Source organism: Emydura macquarii, unplaced genomic scaffold, assembly GCF_026122565.2.
Source record: "Emydura macquarii macquarii isolate MOO-44397 ecotype Brisbane River unplaced genomic scaffold, CSIRO-AGI_Emac_v2 contig_3128, whole genome shotgun sequence".
NCBI lineage: Eukaryota > Metazoa > Chordata > Testudines > Chelidae > Emydura > Emydura macquarii.
This window is the reverse complement of record NW_027133265.1, coordinates 1,426,014-1,447,925: the sequence shown is the minus strand read 5'-3', so window position 1 is coordinate 1,447,925 and position 21,912 is coordinate 1,426,014. Positions and strand designations below refer to the sequence as shown.

The following is a 21,912-nucleotide window of genomic DNA, read 5'->3' as shown; positions in this document are numbered from 1 at the left end:
AGACCACCATGAGTCTGTAGACCACAGGTTGGGAACTGCTCCCTTAAAGTCTTGGGTCCAAGGCTGCCAGGCTTACTGTTGTGCAACAGCGAACCCAAAGTGTTGAGAACCCTAGCTTGACACCCTTGGGAATCTTGGTCAGAGATCTTTCTGATTAAGTCATCCTTTGCTCCTCTCAGGTGCCATATGAAGTCATCAGATGCTTGTCTGTCAGACACTTAAATATGACTTTGGTCAGCTGTCACCTTACCCATTTAGTATCTTCTCTACAGAGGAGTACCAAAAAAATACTAAAGTTACTACCTTTTTTGTTTAATTCAAAACTGAAGACTAACTTATTTTCATTTGACACTGACATTGTGTACTTCATTTTTAAATAACTACTTTTTTAATGAAGTATATTAACATTATGGTGCAGAATATGTGACAGTTGCTGTTTTCTTTACAAATAAGTTGCTGGTTTCTGTGCATATCTTGCTGGAAAGGTGTCTTACATGTCGGTCTGCAAAGAGAAATTTAAGAGATTGGAGAATTCCTCAATAGGAGAAAGTATACAACACAAGAACCCTCTTGGACATGCGTAAGATTTCAATTCTTTCACTTTCTTTCTTTAAATCGTTACAACCATTTTTCCCCTTAGGAAAAAAAAAGTTTAAGAAGTTGATAGAAAGATCAGGGTTGCATTTGCATCTTGCAGTGATCTTGAGAGCTGAATCTTTCTTTGCCATCTAGCAACTTGTTACCTCCAGGAAACTCATATTCTTTGTTAATTCACAAAGGAGCGGCATCAACTGAAAATTATAGTTTGAGCTCCTTTATGTACAAGTGAGCATTTTGTAGAGTTGAGCTTTTATAAGCAAAATGTACTAGGGTGTACACTAAGGCTTTGGTTTCCTGTGGAATTTACTTATAATAATGACCTTACACAAGTTTTCTCTTGGTAGTTTAGAAAACAACTGAAATAAAATAAAACAACGAAAGTCCTGTGTCACCTTAAAGACTAACAAATAGTAGTTTAATAGGTAGATTAATAACAGTAGGTTAATAGCCCATCCTTTTGCTTCCATAAAATGCGTTTAAATTGTTTTAGGTTATGAATGAGAATGTTGTGGCTCTGTCTCGTAGACAATGATTAGTGGCAATTTGTCCAAACTGCAATATTGTCTGCATATACTGCCCTGCTTTGAAAGCCAGTGATATCAATCCCTTCACACTAACTAAATTCATACAAAATAAACTGCTTTAAAAACATTTTGGTTTGCAGTTAGCAGGACATTGGCAAATAAAGGATTTTTATTTCTTTAAAATTGTATTTTAAATTGTATTTTTTATACCACCGTAGATTCATAAATGAGGCAAGACAGGTGGAGCTGGGTATAGAATACCCTGTAAATGAGAAAAACACCAGATAATTCAAGATTCAGCTGAGCAGGATAGAACTGATGAGAAATCATGTCAAGTAAAAATAGCATAAAGAACCATCAGAACCCAGGGAGAGCAAATGCACAGCGTTCGTTAATCTGATTAAGAAATGGGCAAAACAAACAGAGCTGATATATTTAAAAAAGAGAAGAATGCACAATATGAGTTTATATAAGGGCTTACTTTATTAAAAATTCCTTTCAGAGAAGAAAGGAACAAAGGTATCTGTATTCGAAAACTTTACAAAAGAGCTTGATGTTTCAGCAGCTAAAATTCTTCAGAATTTATAATCTCATGACTATTTTTAAAGGACAAAAAATAAAAAGCTGTTAAATTACGGAGTGCAGACTGCAAATATGAAATAACAGCAAAAGAATGGGATGAGATAATGCAGATGATAACTGTTGGCCCTAATATTAACAAAATAGTGAAAGTTCAGTACTACTTAGTTTACAGAATGTTTGTTTCTCCATTTCTGTATAAAATATATATATATTGCTCCAGATAGCTGTATGAAATGCAAACAGCCAAACCTTCTTTCATACACATAACGTAAGACATCTGGATGGTAAAAAATACTATAAAGAAAGAAATAATAATAATATTAGAGAGAGAACATGAATATCACTTAGATATGTGTATTGGGAGTTGGCCTGTTTGAAAATATTCAGGTTGGGAATAACAAAGCTACCCCTATACTTGCTGTTTAGAGTAAAATAAGCAACCTTAAATTTGTGCTTTAAGATGACAGTTCCTACTGTAGATCACTGGAAAAATACTATTAATAGAATATCTTATAATGGAAGACTTAACAAAATTTGTGAGACAGTGCCAGACAAATTAAGAAAAAATGGATAAAAGTAATAATATACCTTGCATGGGAAAACAATACAATAGAAACACTGAAACAATTGAGATGCTTATAAGGTATGTCTGTGCTTCAAGCTGGAGGAGTGATTCCCAGTTTAAGGAGACATACTCATGCTGGCTCTCATCAAGGTCTAGTGCACTAAAAATAGATTGAAGCCATGGCTGCACAAGCCAGGGGGCGGGAGGGGGTGAGGGAGGGAGGCCTGCAGGCTGGCTGCCTTCTGTAGGTACTTACCTAACATCGTATGGGCATGCACTCCGAGCAGCTAGACCCTTCTGCTGCTCACACTGCCATGCCTACATTATATTTGTGCGCTAGCTCAATTATGTCTCTTTGAACTGGGAATAACACTCCCAGCTTGAAGTGTAGACTTCACTGATAGACATGGTAATCGTATACCTATAGGATAGTCAAGAAGTATGTGTACACAGAATAATAACTGAATTACATCCTCCCCACCTTTAGCTTTCCTTTTTCTAGTCTCCTGAGACTCTTCCATGCCCCCTTAAAACATTCTGCTTCCCTTCTTCTCGGTTGTTTCCCCCCCCCCCCCCCCCCCCAAAAAAAAAAAAAAAAAAAAGTTAATACAAATGCTTATATAAATATATACACACACACGCCATGTTAAAGTGGTGTTTAAATATTTTGGAAAAAGGAGAAGGTTAAAATAACAATATATGGTCAACATGCAATATGTTGCTTTATATTAATTCTGTAATAAGATAAATTGTCTTTACACAAAGAGGTACATATATGTGACTGTAACATCTTATTGTAAATGATCCAAAATATGACTAAATAAAATCTCCTCCTCTTCCTCTCCCCTGCCCCCCCCCCCAAAAAAAAAACAAACAAACAAGAGATGGGAGGCTAAGCAAATAATTTAATAGTGTAGAGGGCCATTAGAAGTATGTGCTTAAATCCATCAATATTCAGCAAAGCATGTAAACATATGCTACAGGGCCGTTTTAAGACCTTCGTAGGCCCTAGACACACTTGCCTTTGTAGGCCCCCTGACCAAAATAACTAATTTGATTTTAAGCTATTAATAAATAGTTTTTAAAATAAAAATAAATTCTATATTAAATTTTTTTCGTAGGCCCTGAAAGTTTCGTAGGCCCTAGGGACTGTGCCTATTGTGCCTAATGGATAATACGGCCCTGTATGCTTAACATTAAAGCATGTGCTTAAATGCTTTGCTGAATCAGGCCTAAGTTATGATAGTACACAGCTTTGTTTGCATGTAACCTGTTGAGGTAATCTTTTTTAAAATGCGCTTCTAATCATCATTCACCCTATTAATTTTGTGCCAGAAAACTAATTAAGCAGATTCATATAGGAGGGAGGAACCTCAGATTTCTATTTCCTTGAGATAATTCTTTGCCACCAGGATAGCTACTGTGACTTTTTTTTGGTATTGATCAGTCATAGCAGCATCTAATGAAGGGGTTTAAGAAGTTGCATTTTAAGTTCTCAAACCACACTTCTTCCCCAAAACTTTCAAAAATAGCTACTATTAGATTCTTATGCCACCACTTGCTCGTACAGGCACACCCTGTTCTATTTATGTCTGATGTGTTTTGTCTGTGTCTGAACTGGCTTTTATTTATCTTATAAAGTTCTAAGCACATAGCCAGAACTCTGTCTATAGTCTGTTTTTTTTTTAAAACAGATATGACTCAAGTTTCTCATGTGTGATCCTTTTTTTAAAGTGTGTATGTTTTGGGGCGGGGACATAAAGATCCTTTTGGGAAGTGTAAGCAGAATCTATTTTTTTTTCTTTTAAATTCAGTTAATACTTTAAATTTTTAAAAATTACTTTTATTAAAATCTTTAAGCAAGGAAATTTTATTCCTCAACTTATCATGTGCCACAACAAGCTTTTTAAATATTTCCAGTCTTAATATAAAATTATATTATTTTTCTAGATACGCTGCTCAAAAATCAGAGTTCCCAAATTTGCCTTCTCAGTCATCTTTTGGATCTTCTCCAACAGCTGAAGCCCCACTTTCTTCCAGCTATTCAGATGAATATAGTTCAACAGATAGGTCACTCTCTAATTATGAACCAATTCCATTCAGTGCTTCCCTGAATGAATCCTCTCCAACTGGAATTACTGAACGTAATGCCTCAGGTATGGTTTTGTCTTAATAAAGTTTATAACTTCACAGTACATTATTTTTTGTCTCTGTCCTGGATGTTTGTCTTCATACATGAGAAGAATATGAAAGTAAAATTTCTTTTGTCATGATGATCTATACAATATATCCTCTTAGTTTGCTTGGATGTATACATTCTGTATATTCAAATTGCCTCATTTCACCACCTGTGCAAATATACAATATTTTGTACATCGCAGTTGTTTTGGATGCAGGAATGTGTTGAATTTCCAAAAAGAAAAGTATGTTGACACAAAGTGCAGCTATCTACAGAGAGGTTAGTTTTAAAGAGACAAATGTTAAAACAAACAAACTGTTATTTTAGGAAATTACAAGGTCCAATCTGTGTGGGAAATTAAACACACACACACACACACACACACACACACACACACACACACACACACACACACACACACACACACACACACACACACACACACACACACACACACACACACACACACACACACACACACACACACAGAGAGCCTTGTCTACATTGGCACTTACGCTGGCAAAACTTTTGTTGTTCAGGGGGTGTGAAAAAATGCACCCCCTGTGCAACATAAGTTTTGCTGGCATAAGCGCTTGTATAGCCGTGTTACGTCGACGGAAGACAGCTCTCCCATCGACATAATAAAATCACCTAAATGAGCAATGATAGTTACGTCGGTGGGAAAGCGTGTGCCGCCAACATAGTGCTGTCCACACAAGCACTTATGCCGACAAAACTTAGGTTGCTCAGGTGGGTGTGTCTTTTTCACACCTTTTGAGCATCAAAAGTTTTGCTGGCATAAGTGCTAATGTAGACAAGGCCATATATCTCCATCTCCCACATGAAGTTTGGCCCCTGCAGGTTTACTTTTAACCTGTGCAACTCAGCAAAATGGCCAGGGACATAGAAGAGGGAGTTTTTCCTTTCATATATAGAAAAATGAACCTGTTCACTAGTGCAATATCTCACATATATGCAGCTATCTATGACTTAATGCTAGTCAGCTTTTATTTAAATTTTGACACTTCTATATGATGGAAGGATAATTATCCCCTTCCATTTCTCTAATTATTTAACCTTTGTGGATTTAATCATTGCATATATATTAGTCATTTAAATTTAAAACCTGTATATCAGCGGTTCTCAACCGGTGGTACGTACCATCGGTGGTACTTAGGAGAAGGCTGGGTGGTACGCGAGCCGTACTGCGCTGCTGAAACCACCGCCGGAAGTGCCCTCCTACCCACCCCTGCCAAACCCTGCCGCCGAAAAGGGGCAAACGGCGGAAGGGTTTCGGTGGAGGGCATTGTCGTCCCCCCCGTCCCCCCCCCCCCCCCCCCCCCCCCCCCGTAACGTGCCGCTACCGAAAGTCCCCTCCCCCTGCTGCCGCCGTGAAACCCCGCCGCAAGTTTCTCCCCCCCCCCCTTTTTTTTCCCCTGAGTGGTACTCGGTGGGAAAAAAGGTTGAGAACCGCTGCTGTATATAAAATGAAGCTTTTTCAGGTTGATATATTACTGCCATCTGTAATGGGAATTGGTGAAAGTTTTGCTTCTCTGCTTCAGGATTACAGATTCACCATTCAAGTTTTGCAAGGAAGTATTCTCTCAGGTCTTTCCCATTGCAGACATGCAGGACCACTTTTGCAATTTGCTTGTAAAGTATAAATAAAATTGTCACCTGTTTTTGGTACATACGTTTACTTTGAGCCTTGAGTGTATGAGAGGAAGGACAGAGGGTGACATCTAAAACTGCCATTGCTAGGAAAATAAATAGAAGTTAAGTCTCAGACACCAAAACAAAGATGCTACTGGAAGAACTCCTGAGTTGTCCAACTCCAGTAGTGTACAGGGAGAGTTCAGGTTCTACATTACTAGCTTTTGTTGGGAAAAAATTTGTTTGTTGAAATTGAGAGGAATATAAAATCTCAACTAAGCCAAAGCTGTTTCTGTTTCTACTAGCCTTTTTGGCCTATTGCTTTGTTGTTAGAGATGATACCTTAACTGTATAACGCCTTATTTTCATGCCATTGGACCAGGGTTTTTAAAATGTCGTAGGTTTGTGTTTTTAACCTTTCAAAATCTGAATGTATGATTCTGTTTTCTCCTGCAACACTGAGGACATCACTGAGCCTAAAATTTTCTGCAGCCTGCATGCTGCTTTAGGTGTTAATAATGTTCTTAGTTGTTGCAGGGGAGACGCAAGATTGTGAACTTAGGTCTTGGATGGTACCTAAAGAAAAATTATGATCTTTCATATATATGTTTTTAATGTACTTTGGATTATTAAATTTCCCCTTTACAGAACTAATTTTTTGCTAACAGATTTAGTGGTTGATATTTTAGACACATTTGAATTTGATCATAATCTTGATGGTTCCTTAGACTGGAGCACCTGAAAACTGCAATTTTAACAGAATCCAGGAATTGATCCCTCCATGTGTGCTGAGTTTATACAATAATTGATAATGTATGAAGAAAAAGATCCCAAAATGAAACCAAGTACAGAAGTGACATTCGGAGGAGGAAATGCTTGCAAAAGAGAACTTAGAGCTGGCAATTTACACATATTAGCATCATGCATAGGTTGATTCTAATTTTTGACTGTTTTTAATTAATTTAACTGGGTTTATAAAACTGGAGAGTATGGAATAACACAAAAGAGTAACAAAATAAATACATAGTTAATCCAATATAGAGTTTTTCCAAATCCAGTTATCCCAATAAGTTTAAGCAACAACCTACCTGTTGGTAACAGCAGCATCTTAAGTATAAAACATCACATTCTATCACAAATCCTGATAATCTCTACAGTGTATGTGCAGACTCAGAGTTTCTCCTGAAACAGACTAATACCTTGGTCTGTTGGAGGACCTGCTGTACATGCTTATGCTGTTTCTGAAGGGACTGCAAGCTTGTATGGAAATCATAGAGATTTATCTGGATTTCTGAAAAGTCTGATGTATAAACTTAAAATAATTTTGGAATAAATTTGTCGTGTCATGCTTTCATCAAGTGACCAAAACATTTTTATCCACAAAATGTTAAACAGCTTAAATCTCTTTCTTGTAATTTAGCAATACTAGAATGAGAAAAACATAAATTAGTATCTTCCAGTACTTGTGTGTACACAGAGACTGACAGTTTGTCTACTTCAAGTATAAATAAGAAAAATTCAATGAAGTAAACTCAAAAATCAATCTTGATCTAGAAAGTAATAAAACTTGTTTGTCTCCATTTGTGTTTGTGATCTGATTTATAAAATTAGCTACTTTCTTGAGATTTACAAAGCTGACCACAAGGCGTCATCCAAAATTGTTAATAGTTCAGCCAAAAAAAACTTAAGAACATTTAATCGGGCCACAGAAGAGCCATCATACCCTGAAATATTACTACTCTTTCCTTTATTAATTGTAACTCATAGTCTCATATATGTTGATCACTCACATAATTGCAGCCACTCATGATAATGTTTACTGTTCAGTTTCTTGGATGGGAGAAATCTTGCAGATTGTAACATCATTAATGGTGTGCACCAAGATTAACCAAGATCACTTTGGCTAGACAGCGTCCTAATTTTTTTAATTTGTTTGATAATCTCCATAATAATTAAACTGAGTACTTCACTATCTAACCTAGCAAAGTGACTCTAATAGTTTGTAGAATTCAAGATGTGAAACCACTCAAATTTCTGATCCTTCCCCCTCCCCCCCCCAAAAAAAATCACTGATGCATCTGATTTCCTGTTAACCAAAGGTTTCTTTTATTAATCACCGCTATATATTATTTGAAATGCTCTATCAGTAGTAGTAGCACCAAATCATGTTGCTTAAATAGATGACTATGTTCTTATTACCTAAATGTTACTAGACAAGACATTCCTACCATTACTTCAGGAACCCCTAAGGATCAGGGCACCAAAACTGGGGGGAAGCCAGGGGGCCATGCCCTCCTCCTCATTTAATAGTGGGAGGGCCATGCACACCCACTTTTCAGGAGTTGTGCTTCGCAGCAGTGCCAGCATCTTCCAGGGAGTGGGGTGGGGGTTGGGGAGGACCTTAGCCCCTCCTCACCATGGGACCCGGCCCCTCTTCTTCCTGCTGAGGCCCTGCCGTCTGGCCACACCGGAAGCCGGAGCTGGGCCATGGTAAGAGCCACCCAAGGAACCCAGGGCCTCCGTGGGGAGCCTGGATCCGCTACCTGCCCTGGGTGGTGTGCCGGGGTGCCCAAGAGAAGAGGGGGAGGTAAGGGGTGAGGCCTGGTTCCAGTGCCAGTGGCCCTCTCACTTTTACACAGGTTCTGGCGCTTCCGTCAAGGATATGTTTTTAATATTATTGGGTGGCGGTGGTTAGGTTTTTTCTTGAGTAAAATAAGGAAAAAGAAACCTCTCTCCATCCAAAGACCAATACAATTTTTGACAGATTTAAAAATGGTGGAGGATGAATGAAAGGAAATCCACAAGCCTAAGAGTGCTTACATGCCACAGAGTTTGGGCATTTTATAAATACATAGGTGACTGATCCAAAACATCCTTTTCTCTTTAAACCAATTTTATTTCTCCTTTCCCTAAAGTCTTCATTTTTAAAAAAAATGTAGATATGCTTGGTGTGCGCAGAATTCTCATTCTTTAGAGTCTGAAAATATGGAAGACTCTTGCTTTGGGTTGCGCTATCTGCTCAGGCTAGATTGCTGTGCTATGTGATGTACTCCCAATAGAGCAAAACATGTCTTTGCTGTTGGTCATTATCTAGGTGAACTGCTACCTGCCTGAAAAGCTGCTGTTTTGTGACATTGTTATACTGTATATAAAAATTCTGCTTTATATTCTTATTTGTATCTCTACTCATTTTTTCCAGCACACAGCTACTTCATAACATTGGTGGCATCTGAGTAAAAAATGAAAGGTTTCAGGGGGGATCCTTCTGGATGTATAGAATGCTTTTAGAACACTTTTAAAACACTGAATTCAAATTTAGGATTGTGGCTGTAATATGTCCCATTTCAATCTATATTGAGCGACAATTGATTGGCATGCTAAAACAATGTTTGGTTAATTGCAACTATAATCAAGTCAAGCTGGGTGTTCATTCTTCTCACTGGATTTTTTTTTTTTAAAAGAACCTGCTCCATTGCTAGAAGAAAGTCCTAAAAGAAAAGGTGTCTCATATGAGGAGTTAAGGAATAAAAACAGAGAGACATATGAAGTAGCATTAACACAAAAGTCAGAGACTCCAGTCAAGTTTTCACCAGAGAGACCATTTAAAAAAGAAGGTAATTTGATGCTGAATTGCTGCAGTACATGGTGAACCCAGATGTCGAAGTAGTGTTGAAAAGGGTTGAGTCTTATACTTAACTTTGTTTATCCTTTATAGATTTCTTATAGCCATACCTTGAAGGAAAAATGACAGAATTGTGTTTCTGACTTAGCTCACATTTGAACTGATTTCCTTTCTATGTATGGCTTTAATGTACAGCATGCTATATAGTTTTATATTTCAAATTATTTCCTGTATTGGAAAAAAACAATTGAAGTCTCGATAGCAGATTATAATTACTGTACTAGAACAGTCATATTATCCATTTAGAGACAAATTGTGAAAAGCTTGATTAGTGTTTGATTGCCTAGGCCTTTAGGGGTATGTCAGCACAGCAAAGAAAAACCCATGGCGGACCCATTCCAGCCGAATTGGGCTTGCAGGGCTCAGGCTGTGGGGCTGTTTCATTGTTGTGTAGACTTCCAGACTGGGGCTGGAGTCCAGGCTCTAGCACTCTGTGAGGGTCCCTGAATCACGTAGTCTACACAGCAATGAAACAGATCCTCAGCCTGAGCGCTGCAAGCCCAAGTCAGCTGGCACAGGTTAGCTATAGGTGTGTAGTTGCTGTGTAGACATACACAAAGAAACCACCTACTGCACTACAGCTCTTTAGCAAAGGGCTCTAGAACTAAGGTTTCAGATTGAGTTTTTTAGCTCTTGAAAGTGTGTGTTAGTATTGCTCTCTCAAAACAAGAGCACATACCTGTTTTTTAAAACTTAATTTTATGAATTGTTTCATGTAGAATTTGGAGATTTCTGTAGTGTATAACTTTGAAGGATATGTCACTGTTTGCAGAGGTTTACCATTCTGCATTACAAATTAAAGGAAGGAAATAGTACTTGGCACCAATCTTGAGATTTTTGTTTTCATGCTGGAAAACAAAACTTTATACAGTAAAACAAGAATGAAATGACCTTCAAAATGAAATGTCATTCAGTCATTATAAAGCTACCCTTGGGAACCACACTTTTTATTTTGAATAAAAAGATTTTTTTGCAGTTTAATGCACTGCAGAATCAGTCACTTCTTTGAATCTTCAGTCATTATATTCAAGCCTCTGTATACATTGCATTACAATGGGACCAAATTCTGTAGGAGCAAACATTTAATTTTGTGGCAATATTAATTTATTCTATCACTGTGAAATACTCTACATAATCTAGACCATATTTGAAAATACCAATTGACATAAAATTCTTATATGAACATTTGAAACCATGATAATTTTCAAGGATGGGTTTTTTCCACTATATTCTCCATGGGGGGCTGTAATACAATTAACTCCCCCTTGTGTGGAAAGGTGTAGAGCAAATGTAGCTACAGGTTGGTCCTAGCAGAGCAAGGAGATAGATTAAAATATTGAGCACCTGGCTGGATCAAAATGATGAATTTTGTGGCAGACACTGAATTATGTGGATTCTTTGGAAAAATGCTGACTCCCATGGCTGTGGCATTCACGATGCCATGAATGAGGCAGTATACACCTCTTAGAGCTATTGTATCAGGTTGCCCGTAGATTCAGGCAGGTGACCTTCCATGTTTGCACGCAGTTTCCTTTTCAAAGTTTTCTCCACAGCCATAGAGGCTGAACCATGTTTTTTTAAATCAAAGCTCAAGTTCTGGAGCAGCATTTTGTGGCAAGGAGTGAACTCCACAGCAAAGTCTGTGGCTATGGAAATAGAGTACACAAGCTCCTAATTTTATTTATACTTTTTAATCTAGGAATTTTTTCACTGTGGAACAATGTTTAAACATAACGTGGGATTGTAACAGGTAGCATGTTATGTTACTTTTATATTTATCATCAGCTTTTGAAAATGGAACGTGAGTAGTGCACTGAGATGTCTACAAATAACTTGTAAATGTGGTTGTTTGCACTGTTTAGGAAAGTGAAATAAAAGCAAAACTATAAAATAAATGCAAATATTTGCTGGATAATAAATGACACAGAAGTAGTTAAAAGTCTGAAATTAAATTCAGGGAAGTTATTGATGTTGCTATCAGAGATGGTTCAATAACAGAGTTCAATGATTTTTCAGCCTTCTATTTATTACATATATTTACTTTTTTTTTTTTTTTTTTTGGAAATGCTAGAGATATATAGCTTTATAATAATGAGCAAGAACAGGGACTAAAACTCAGACCTTGTCTATACTTACCTCTGAGATTCGGCAGCAGTTGACGGGAGTTACTAAAGCTACGCAAAAAACTTGCGTAACTCCCGTCGACTTCTCTGCTCCTCTTCTGCGCACCATCTTCGCTGCGCTGCACTGACGGGAACCGTGTTCCCGTCAATGCAGCGCTATGCCACTTGTGAAGGTGTTCTTAGTACATCGATTTCTGAATTGACTGAGTGGGTCTTCACTGACCGCTCAGTCGATCCAGAGAAATAGATCTGACAGCGGTTACTTTGCCGCCGTTAGTGTAGCCGTAGCCTTAGGGTTTAACTGCTTTGGGTTTAACTTCTGTGCTCTGATTGTGCCTGCATAATTCCTGCTTAAATTGCTGAGAATGCTCTTCAGCAGCAGTCAAATGAGGATAAGCACTAGGGGTCCTCTACAGCAGTTTTGTGGGGATGGGAGCAGAAATCAGCACAAATCCCCAAAATTCAAAATTGAAACTATAAAATTGAGAGGGTAGGAGGAACACCTAAAACGCCTTTCTCCTGTCCATGCCAGTCTCGCATCCAGAGTAGAGTCCTTTATCACTCTGTGCATTCACAGCTAACCTGAAGGCAAGTCCCAGTGCCCACAAGAGACTGTTTCCCTGGATATACATCTCCCCCACCTCCCTTTTTTCTGTCTTTAGGTGAGAAAGCTGCCCTGGTTTAACTAAAGGTACATTTTTAAACTGATTGGTTTAAACCAGTGCAAAGAGCTCTGAGAGCCTTCTTTGGTTGAAACCACACATTTGATTTTAGCTTGCCCATTAGAAATCAATTCAAGCTAAACTGAAATAAACCTGGTTTAAACTGAAATAAGTGTGTCCACACAACCTTTTGCATGGATTTAACCAAATCGGTTTAAAATTGCACTTAAGATGAAGTCAGTGCTACTTCCTCTCATAGATGTGCCATCTCATTGTTGACAATACTATCATCCTTGCAATCACTCAAGCCCATTATTTGGGTGTAATCTTTTGAATTCACCTTCTCTCTAACCCCAGATATCCAGGCTGAAGCCAAAGCTTGTGTCTTCCTTTTCTGTAATATTTCCAACATTTAGTTCTCTGTGCACCACAAACTCTCATCCTGTCTTGTCTTCTCTGACCATCTCCTCTATGGCCTCTTGACACCCATCTCTCCCTCCTTAGGTCTATTTAGAATCCTTGGTTGGTCTGACATTGCTCTTTCTCATATATAATTCCTGCCAGCCCAGACCCTCCTACTGGCTCTCACTCCTGTTACATTAAATTCAGGCTTCTCCTCCCTTTCTTTAAGGATCAGCGCAACTCATCACCTACTGTCTATCTTAGGTACTTGTATTCTACAGTAATGGGGGTCTCACGATTATTAATGTGGACACTCAACACCATTGTGAGATAGAAAAGTCCATTGTGTGGATACTCAACACCATTGTGAGGTAGAAAAGTACTGTTATCCCCATTTTACAGAGGGGGAACTGACACACAGAACAAATGACTGGTCCAATGTCCCACAAAAAGTCTGTGGCAGAGCAGCTCTCCAGAGTCGTAGCCACTAGTCCAGCTTTCCTTTTTCTTTATATTCATTCTTGTATCTTATTGTGAACCAACTTTGCCCCCTCAGTGATGCCAGCCTTTATCTCCTGTTTGTCTATATCTCCCGCAAACAAGCACCTTTTCACTTTCTTCCACACTGCCCTCACTGTACTAACCCATCAGACCAATACCTTCCCCTCCTTCAAGTCTGTCTTCAAGACCTACTTCTACATTGTAGGCAGTTATCAACTGTTAATGACTAGGTAGTTGGCCAGTGGAAACTACAAATATTTCCTTTGTTTAAAAACAAATATAAATTAAAGATATAACTATCTTGTGGCCACCTAATTGTGCTTATAACAAGACTACTATGCACCCACATATTTGTATCCGTTATACTTTTCCTGTTTCTTCCAATTGTTTGGTACACCCTCTTGTTACATCTTGTTTTAAATTAATTATAAACTCTGCAGGATGGAGATTAATGTAATGAGGTACTAACCTGATTGGGGCCTTTGAATACTGCTATAATAAAAACAACTAATACTGCCATTTTTACCCTTCCCTCATTTGAAAAGTTACTAAAGCCACACTGAAGTTTAACTGCCCCTAACAGTCACACTTTAAAACTACAACACATTGGCCAGTTTCAAAGCCCTATGCAAAATAAATTTATATATTTAAGCTATTTAGTTGAATGTGATTCTTTGGTTTTTTCCTAGCTAAAGTAAACAAGTATGGAGATGATTGGGAAGAGTGAGAACTGAATCTTTGCATGTACTGAAGGAAGTTATCTTCAATCAACTAACTTCAGCTCCATCTGTGTTGGTCTCGAATATCTGCACACTATGATGTATTCTGCCAAACTGAAATGTGTTATAATAAAGGAGACTGGATTTTATTTTTTACTTTCCTGAAGAGTGAAAAATTAGGATTTTAGGCTTAATATTGTGTAATTTTGCACCAATGGGGAGCCAGACTATTGATGATTAGTGATTTAAATCCGTTTGTGATACTGTTCAGAAAGAATGAATAACGGGGTAGCTACCACTAATTTTATAAATCGGTAGTGTGAGATATAGCACTGGGATATGTAAACAAATTAAGTGAGATGTAGTGCTTAGAGAAAAAAAAAACCCAATCTTTTCAGATTATTCATGACTCCCATTAAAAGTCATTCAATAAAACATGCCCTCTCATTTTTTTTTGTTCTGAAAATAATGTGATGTAAAATCTCAGAGGCATTTATCACATCTAATTAGTAAGGTATTAAAATAGATTTTAATTTCTCCCATTTCTTTTGGGACTTCAAAGTCAGATCTTGCTAACCTGAAATAAACCTTTAGGACTAACCAGTAAAAACAGGCGGCAATGAGGAACTAGCCAGGTACCAAAGTACATGTACTGAAATATACACCTTTCATGTTCTTCAAAAACATTTCAGAATAACATGCACATTTTAGAGAGCTATTCTGACTCATCCACCACTGAATGATTGTCCTGACAAGACCCAAGTTACCAAAAGCATAGAAAATGATTAAATGAAAGAAAAAGGAAACATTAAAAAAGCATCTGTATTTAGGCATAGTGGGGTAAGCGCATTAATTTTGGTGACTTGGGTTCAAATGCTGGCCTGGATTAAAAAATAATTTTGTGGTTTTATCCTTATTCCCAAATTCATGCATTCACAAAACCATCACAGTTTGTCAGCACTTTCAGTCTGTCTCGAAAAAAAATCCTCTAGAATAGAATATAGCATTAATATTTCTATTCAGGACTGAGGTACACTGGCAGAGCTGTGCTGACATGTTTTCCTAGTATCTGTTTTGCCTCTCACATATCTGGATCAAAACAATGCCGTCAGTCTTTCTTTCACAAGCACTAGAATCTCATCTTCAAGCTGTGACCTTCAGCTGCTCTACTTATAGTCTTAGCGTGTCAGCACTGTCCCTTTCTAGTTTTGGGCAAATTTGCCCATATGTGGATGACGCAGAACCCGGTAACCATCAGAGGACCTGGCCCCGCGCAGTCCATGATGCGGAACCAGGTCGCCGGAGTCTGGCTAGGCACCAAGGAGTTTGCAATGGCACCGCCCTCGGTCATCAAAGGTGTCCGCAGGGCCGCAAGGCAAGTGGCAGCAGAAATAATCGGTACCGAGAGAATGCTCTGGTACCTCTAGCACTTCGGAGCACACGTCTGTTCATCGGCACCACTCGCGGCGATGGAGACAGTCCTCATCGTCCTCCAGGTCGGAGGCATCGAGAGGGCGGTCCCCGGCATGAAAGGCTGCCTGGGATCAAGGATATACACAGCACCGCCGATCCAGGGCCTCTGACTATGAGGATGAGTCTGCACCTCATGGCCTGGAGGCTCTGTGGCTGACAGAGGGGGAGAGAGCCTGATCGGTGCAGGTCCAGCAAGTCCTGCTTGGCAGCAGGAAGCCTTCTACACAGGTCGTGTATCAGGCTAAGTGGAGGCAGTTTACCTGTTGGGCGGAGTCCTGGGGTATTCCGCCCAGCCTCTCGCCCATACAAGCGATCCTGGAGTACCTGCTCCAGGGTCTGGCACTGGCCTCATTGAAGGTTCACCTGGTGACCATTTTGGCCTTCCATCGCTCTTCTCCCATCCCATGTCGGTCAGGTTCCTCAAGGGGGTGAAGAGGCTTTATCTGTAGGTCTGTGACCCAGTGCCTCCCTGGGATCTCAGCCTGGTCCTCTCTAGACTCATGGGGTCCCCCTTTGAACCCATGGCTTCATACCCTCTGCTCATCCTTTCATGGAAGGTAGCCTTCCTGGTGGCCATTACCTCAGCCAGGAGGGTCTCTGAGATTAGGGCCTTGACCTCAGAGCCTCCTTTTACAGTATTCTATAAGGACAAGGTTCAGCTGAGGCCACATCCGGCCTTCCTACCCAAGGTGGTTTCCCAATTTCATCATAACCAAGATATTTTTCTCCCCGTGTTTTTTCCCAAACCTCACAGTTCGGAGGAAGAGAGGAGATGGCATTTGCTGGACATGAGACGAGCCCTGGCCTTCTACATCGAGCACACAAAGCCGTTCTGGAAATCGACGCAGCTCTTCATCGCAGTGGCTGACTGGATGAAAGGCTCACCTGTCTCCATTCAGCGCATGTCCTCGTGGATTACAACATGCATCAAGTTCTGCTACGAGCAGGCGAAGGAGCCACTTCCAGGAACCATCACAGCACACTCAACCAGAGCTCAAGCCTCATCTACAGCCTTCCTGGAGAGAGTCCCCCTGCAGGACATCTGCAAAGCTGCCACCTGGTCGTCGGTACATACCTTCATGTCCCACTACGCCATCATCAGGCAAGAGAGGACGTGGGATTTGGCAGAGCGGTGCTGAGGGCAGCTCACCGGTAACTCTGACCCACCCCCAAAGGTATTGCTTGTTAGTCACCTATAGTGGAATGGACATGAGCAAGCACTCGAAGAAGAAAACAAGGTTACTTATCAGTAACTGATGTTCTTCGAGCTGTGTTGCTCATGTCCATTCCACAACCCAACCCCTCATCCCTGCTGCTGGAGTTGGCAGAAAGAAGGGACTGAGGGGGCGTAGGGCCAGCAGCACCTCATATACCGCAGCATGTGCGTGGGGCTCCAGGAGGTGCCAGGGCTGGCCCTACGGGATCTGTTAAGGGGAAAAAAGTCCGGGTAACCATGCACGGAGGCGTGCACACACCTATAGTGGAATGGACATGAGCAACACATCTCAAAGAACATCAGTTACTGGAAAGTAACCTTGTTTTATCACCCACTCTTGGCACTGAGGTGATTTCATACTCAGCAGATTGACTTTCATATTATGAGTGCCCGTTTCCTTTATTGTGTGATTTGATCTGCCATGAATGACATGTGAACATTTAAATTATTATTGGATACTAATACTCATAAATCAATCTTCAGTTCTTATTTTTGGTCAAACGTTAAGTTTATCCCATTGCTTACAGATATCTCGCCATCTTGTTTTTTATGCCCACTACTTGTTTTTCCTGTTTCTATACATTTATTCAAACTTTTTCAAAATGGAACAAAATTTCTAATTTATGTTTTAAAGGATTTTACTATGCACCAAACACTGGAAAGTATATTAAAATACACCTCCTGTTGAATGATAGTTTTCTAAAACATAAAAACAAAACAAAAAACCTTGCTTGCATGATTTTTTAATCTTGCACTGTAGTAAATGAAAGATATTTTTAAATATAAGCACTGAATTGTAGTGTACATATGCTACTCATTCATGCTTTTTTCAATAGATCTGTGTACTTTCAGTCCATTTAAAAAAAAAACCTGTAGATGGAACTATAATATCAGTTCTTAAAATATATTGTAATAATGACCCAAACTTGGATAACATACTGCATTGTATTTTTTAATTATTTTCTGCATTTGAAATACAGAGAGAATGCACACACTAGGCTCAAGCTCATTGTATAACGGGTCTTTTATAAAAAAGATGTAATTCACACAAACTCACACCAGTGGTGAATTTTGTGTCCCTACTATTGATATTAGAATGACATCAATGTACTCCAGTTATTAATACTTCACTAACATCAAAAGCCATCTCTATATCTAGGCTAGCAGAAGTACAAGACAATAATTTTGGTACAAGGTAGTTGGTGCTTTGAAGTCAGTTTATATAGCTGGGGGCCTGCTGTTGTGTACCACAGATGGTATATAGGGCTTACCCTACACTTTATGGAGACTTCCTTGGGTTCATTCCTCTTCATAGGTTTCCTAGATCTCTGCATACCAGACACTCCACAGCCTGCTGTTGTATAAACAAGCCAGCACCATGCCAAGAATGCAACAGGTGAAGCAGAAAGAGGTCCTCAAAGAATGCCTTAGGCAGCAATCACGCTACAGCTAGAGAGAGAACGGAAGGCTAAGCAAGGAAAAAGTTGACTGCTAGAAAGCAAGCTGTCTATTGTCAGGTGTCTTTCTAGAGCTGGAAACTGTTTAGCAGGGTTGTGTGAAGCCTCTTGCTGACAGGGCCCTGTGCAGCTTCATGCATAGTATAGGCATAGGGCAGTTACAAAAGGTATTACAACTGACGTGATTTCATAGTGTTAATAAATGACATGGACGTGGTTAAACCAAAAACATTTGCCTCAGGATAAGGTTTATGATGCACATGCATATATGATAATCCTGCATTTAACATTAAATAAGTTAGGGCTTGTAGCAGTTTAGTGACAACAGAGTATACTGAGACCTAACATACAGCTACAGTGAAAGACGTATATTACTGTAATGGGCAGATGGAAAAAGGTTATTAAAACCATTTGTTACTTACTATGAGATACCCACAGTTGCCCATGTGCTAACCTGCATACCTGCCTACTGGTAACTGAGTGGACACAACTGATAAATAACACTGAAATGACTAGTGATGTCAAATGCTCTACAAGAAGAATAAAATTCAGTGGGGGTGGGAAACAGAACTTTTTCAGGGGTGGTCTGAGACAGTGGAATGAACTTTCCCAATAACTAAGGACAATCTCATTTCTGCTCCAAGTGCAAAGCACATTTCTTTGACCTTGCCTTCTCTAACATAAGCACACAGCAACATGTTTTATTAAACAAACAAAAACACCCCAGAAAACCATCCTCCCAAAATAAACTCCATTTCACACGTGCTGGGGAGAAATTGAGAGAACAAACATGACAGATGTTAGTCACGTCACTTAGTGCTCTAAGGGAAGGTGCTCAAATGTTACCGTAATGAGCACTGTTTACGAATGTATGTCTGCTTTATTCTATAATCATCTTTCTTTAATTAGAAATCAGAGGTTCCAATAGCTGATCTGGGAATTCTTTAACCTTTCAGAAAATCTTTCTGAAGTTGAAGACAATTGAAAACATTCTCCTGCTCCATCTTTCCCATTTAATGGACATAGTAATGGTGATACTATATTTTAGTCTGAAAAAGATATTAGGAAGAGTTATTTACTAGGTAATTATTTACTAGGAATCGTGCAGTTTGCAAATGAAAAATTTTCACTACTTGCTCATGGTTAATTAAACTTGTTATATGTCATTTTGCGAGACTTTTAACCCTACATTTTCCAAGCTGTGGCACAATATCTGGCTATTTTAGTAGCAGTTGGTCAATAAAAACTCTTTAAATTTTATGTGTTAGAGTTCAGATTAATGTGCATATTAGTATCTTGTATTTGTTTATCATTTTGGTATGAATTTTATGTTCTAGAGGAGCTCTATGACAGCTATGAGACAGCACTGTGGGAGCAGAGTGTCTGCGATTTTTTTTGAGAATTAAAACTAACCACAAAAAAGCATGTTTTAGAGCCTGAAAATCCCTCATACCTGCTGCTATTTGAGGCATGCAGAGCATTAACTTATATTTTATTTTATTGAACAATAAATATTTGTCATCTAAGAAACACTAACGTTATATACTCTCATTTTAAAAGCTTGTTGCACCCAGTGTGCACTTGACTGGAAATAATTTCTTGTTGACAGTGATTTTGGAGAACTGCATTAACAGAATTTTAAACAACCTTGCCAAGAAATTTAGCCCTATTACTTAGCAACTCAGAGAATACATGGAGGCTGATGCTTAAAAAGTTTTTAAAATGTTGCCATAAATTCCTAAGAAATCTGTAACATTATTCTAAAAACCTCAAGAACTAATTTTCCTCTGCCAAAGGTACTGCTTGGTGTTGATCACTTTGTTTCTTTCATAGTCCAAACTCTGAATGTTAATATGATAGCTCAGGAATGGTCATTTGTTTGATGAAAACCTCATGAAAGCTAGCTCCAAACGATTAACTAATCAAAGTTTTGGACTTATAATGCTGGTTCTGTTGAAAAGGGAGATTTTTTCCTTTAAATAACTTATACGTTAGGGCAAATGGGGAGGGTGGATGTGTGAGTTTGAATCCTCTGTATAGTGGTCATACTTGACAAATTCATGCTTGGTTTACAGCTATTACTAGTTCTAAAAGTGGATGAGCTTTTTAAGATTGCCCTCTGCAGTGAGCATGTAATTAGTAAAAAAAAAACAATCTGCCCTGCAAAAAAAAAAGCCCCAATCCACATCCTGTTAACACTCCACATGCAAAATTCCCAGTAATTCCAATAAGGGTCCTGCATGCAAATAGAATCAAGTAATTATTCTATACCTAAGCAATTTTCTACTTTAACACGGGCCAAAAGAGGAGCAAAAACTCAGTCAAGGAATATTTATTTATTTCTTCACTTACCTGCCTCCTAACCGGTCTCTGCACCCTAGGATGAAGCGTGGATGACTCTGACTTAACTTAGTATGTGAAATTTATTGTTATGCACATAACAGAATGTTTTACTTTTTTTAAAAAATAAATACTTTTAGATGTGGCACTTCCTACCTTTTGAGTGTTTGACTTTGCAACTTAAATAATGTTTTCAATTTTATATGTAATATATTTTACATGGGTGGCTATAGCCTCCTTGGAGACAGAATCTCCTTCCAAATATATTTCTTCTCTTGTCACCATTCTCGTGTCTTGCCTATGGTGTATCCTGTCACCACAAGGTGATGCAGTGCTCCATCATCTCATACCCTTGAGACTTGTCATGAAAACCACCACACTTGGCAAGCTTTCCCTTCCATTTTGATTCTCTCCCCCAATTACAACCTGTTACTTATACACAAATGCTGTCTCCACAACCTAGCTTTCATTTTTTCCAGCAGCTCTTCTTAGGCTGCTTTCTAGATATATTTTTTTCCCTATTAAAGAAACTGAATCCTGAATTCCCTTTGTTCCTGATTGAAGCCTGGTTTGCCCTGTGGGGATCTGTACAGAGAGGGTCCTGACTGAAATGTTCATGGAGAAAGGAGATATCTGCTAAAAGCACAACACTTTGGAACTTAAAAACTCTATTATTTAGGAAGAACAAAATATTAAATCATTTTTATTAATATGCAAACAGTAATTAACTTGGCTTTTTTGTAATTAATGAATTTTTATTTTTTCTAATGTCACGGTCAGATTAGAGCAAAACTAAATAATGTAGGTTTCTGTGCTCTCTGTTTTTTCACCAATGTTCACATTTTGAGAAAAAAAAACGTTTTTTAATAAGTTGCTGTAGTGAGCGGGTGTGGCCTCCCTCAGAAACTGACTGGGAGAAACAGGCCAGGCCTGTGGGGCTGAGTCAGAAACTGCCTGTCCGCCCGCCTGGAAGCGAGGGGATGGGACAGGAAGTATAAAAGAGAGGCCCAGGAGCTCAGTTGGTGGCCAGCTCCCAGAGGGGAAGGAAGTTCCTCCTGCCCTCCAGGCTGCCTGCGGCCTGGTATCCGGAAGAGCAGACCGGGACCTGGTACCCAGGTAAGTGGACCAGGGCCTGGGTCCAGGCGCCAGCGAAGGAGCAGCGTGCGGCCTGGGGCCCAGAGGTACCCCTGGATCCAACCACCCCGCTGAATCCGGTGATCCAGAGGGGCCCAGG

At 39.3% G+C, this 21,912-nt stretch overlaps 1 protein-coding gene across 1 annotated transcript in view; it reads left to right on the top strand.

Moving 5' to 3' along the window:
- The window catches only part of LOC137141999 (OCIA domain-containing protein 1-like), a 32,094-nt gene extending 17,753 nt beyond the window's left edge, over nucleotides 1-14,341 (top strand). The window contains exons 5-8 of the mRNA XM_067531155.1: nucleotides 454-580; nucleotides 4,222-4,427; nucleotides 9,565-9,717; nucleotides 14,163-14,341. Of these exons, the coding sequence (XP_067387256.1) occupies nucleotides 454-580; nucleotides 4,222-4,427; nucleotides 9,565-9,717; nucleotides 14,163-14,200 (524 nt within the window). The 3' untranslated portion in view covers nucleotides 14,201-14,341. The remainder of the gene's footprint in view (nucleotides 1-453; nucleotides 581-4,221; nucleotides 4,428-9,564; nucleotides 9,718-14,162) is intronic.
- Nucleotides 14,342-21,912: the final 7,571 nt, after the last annotated feature.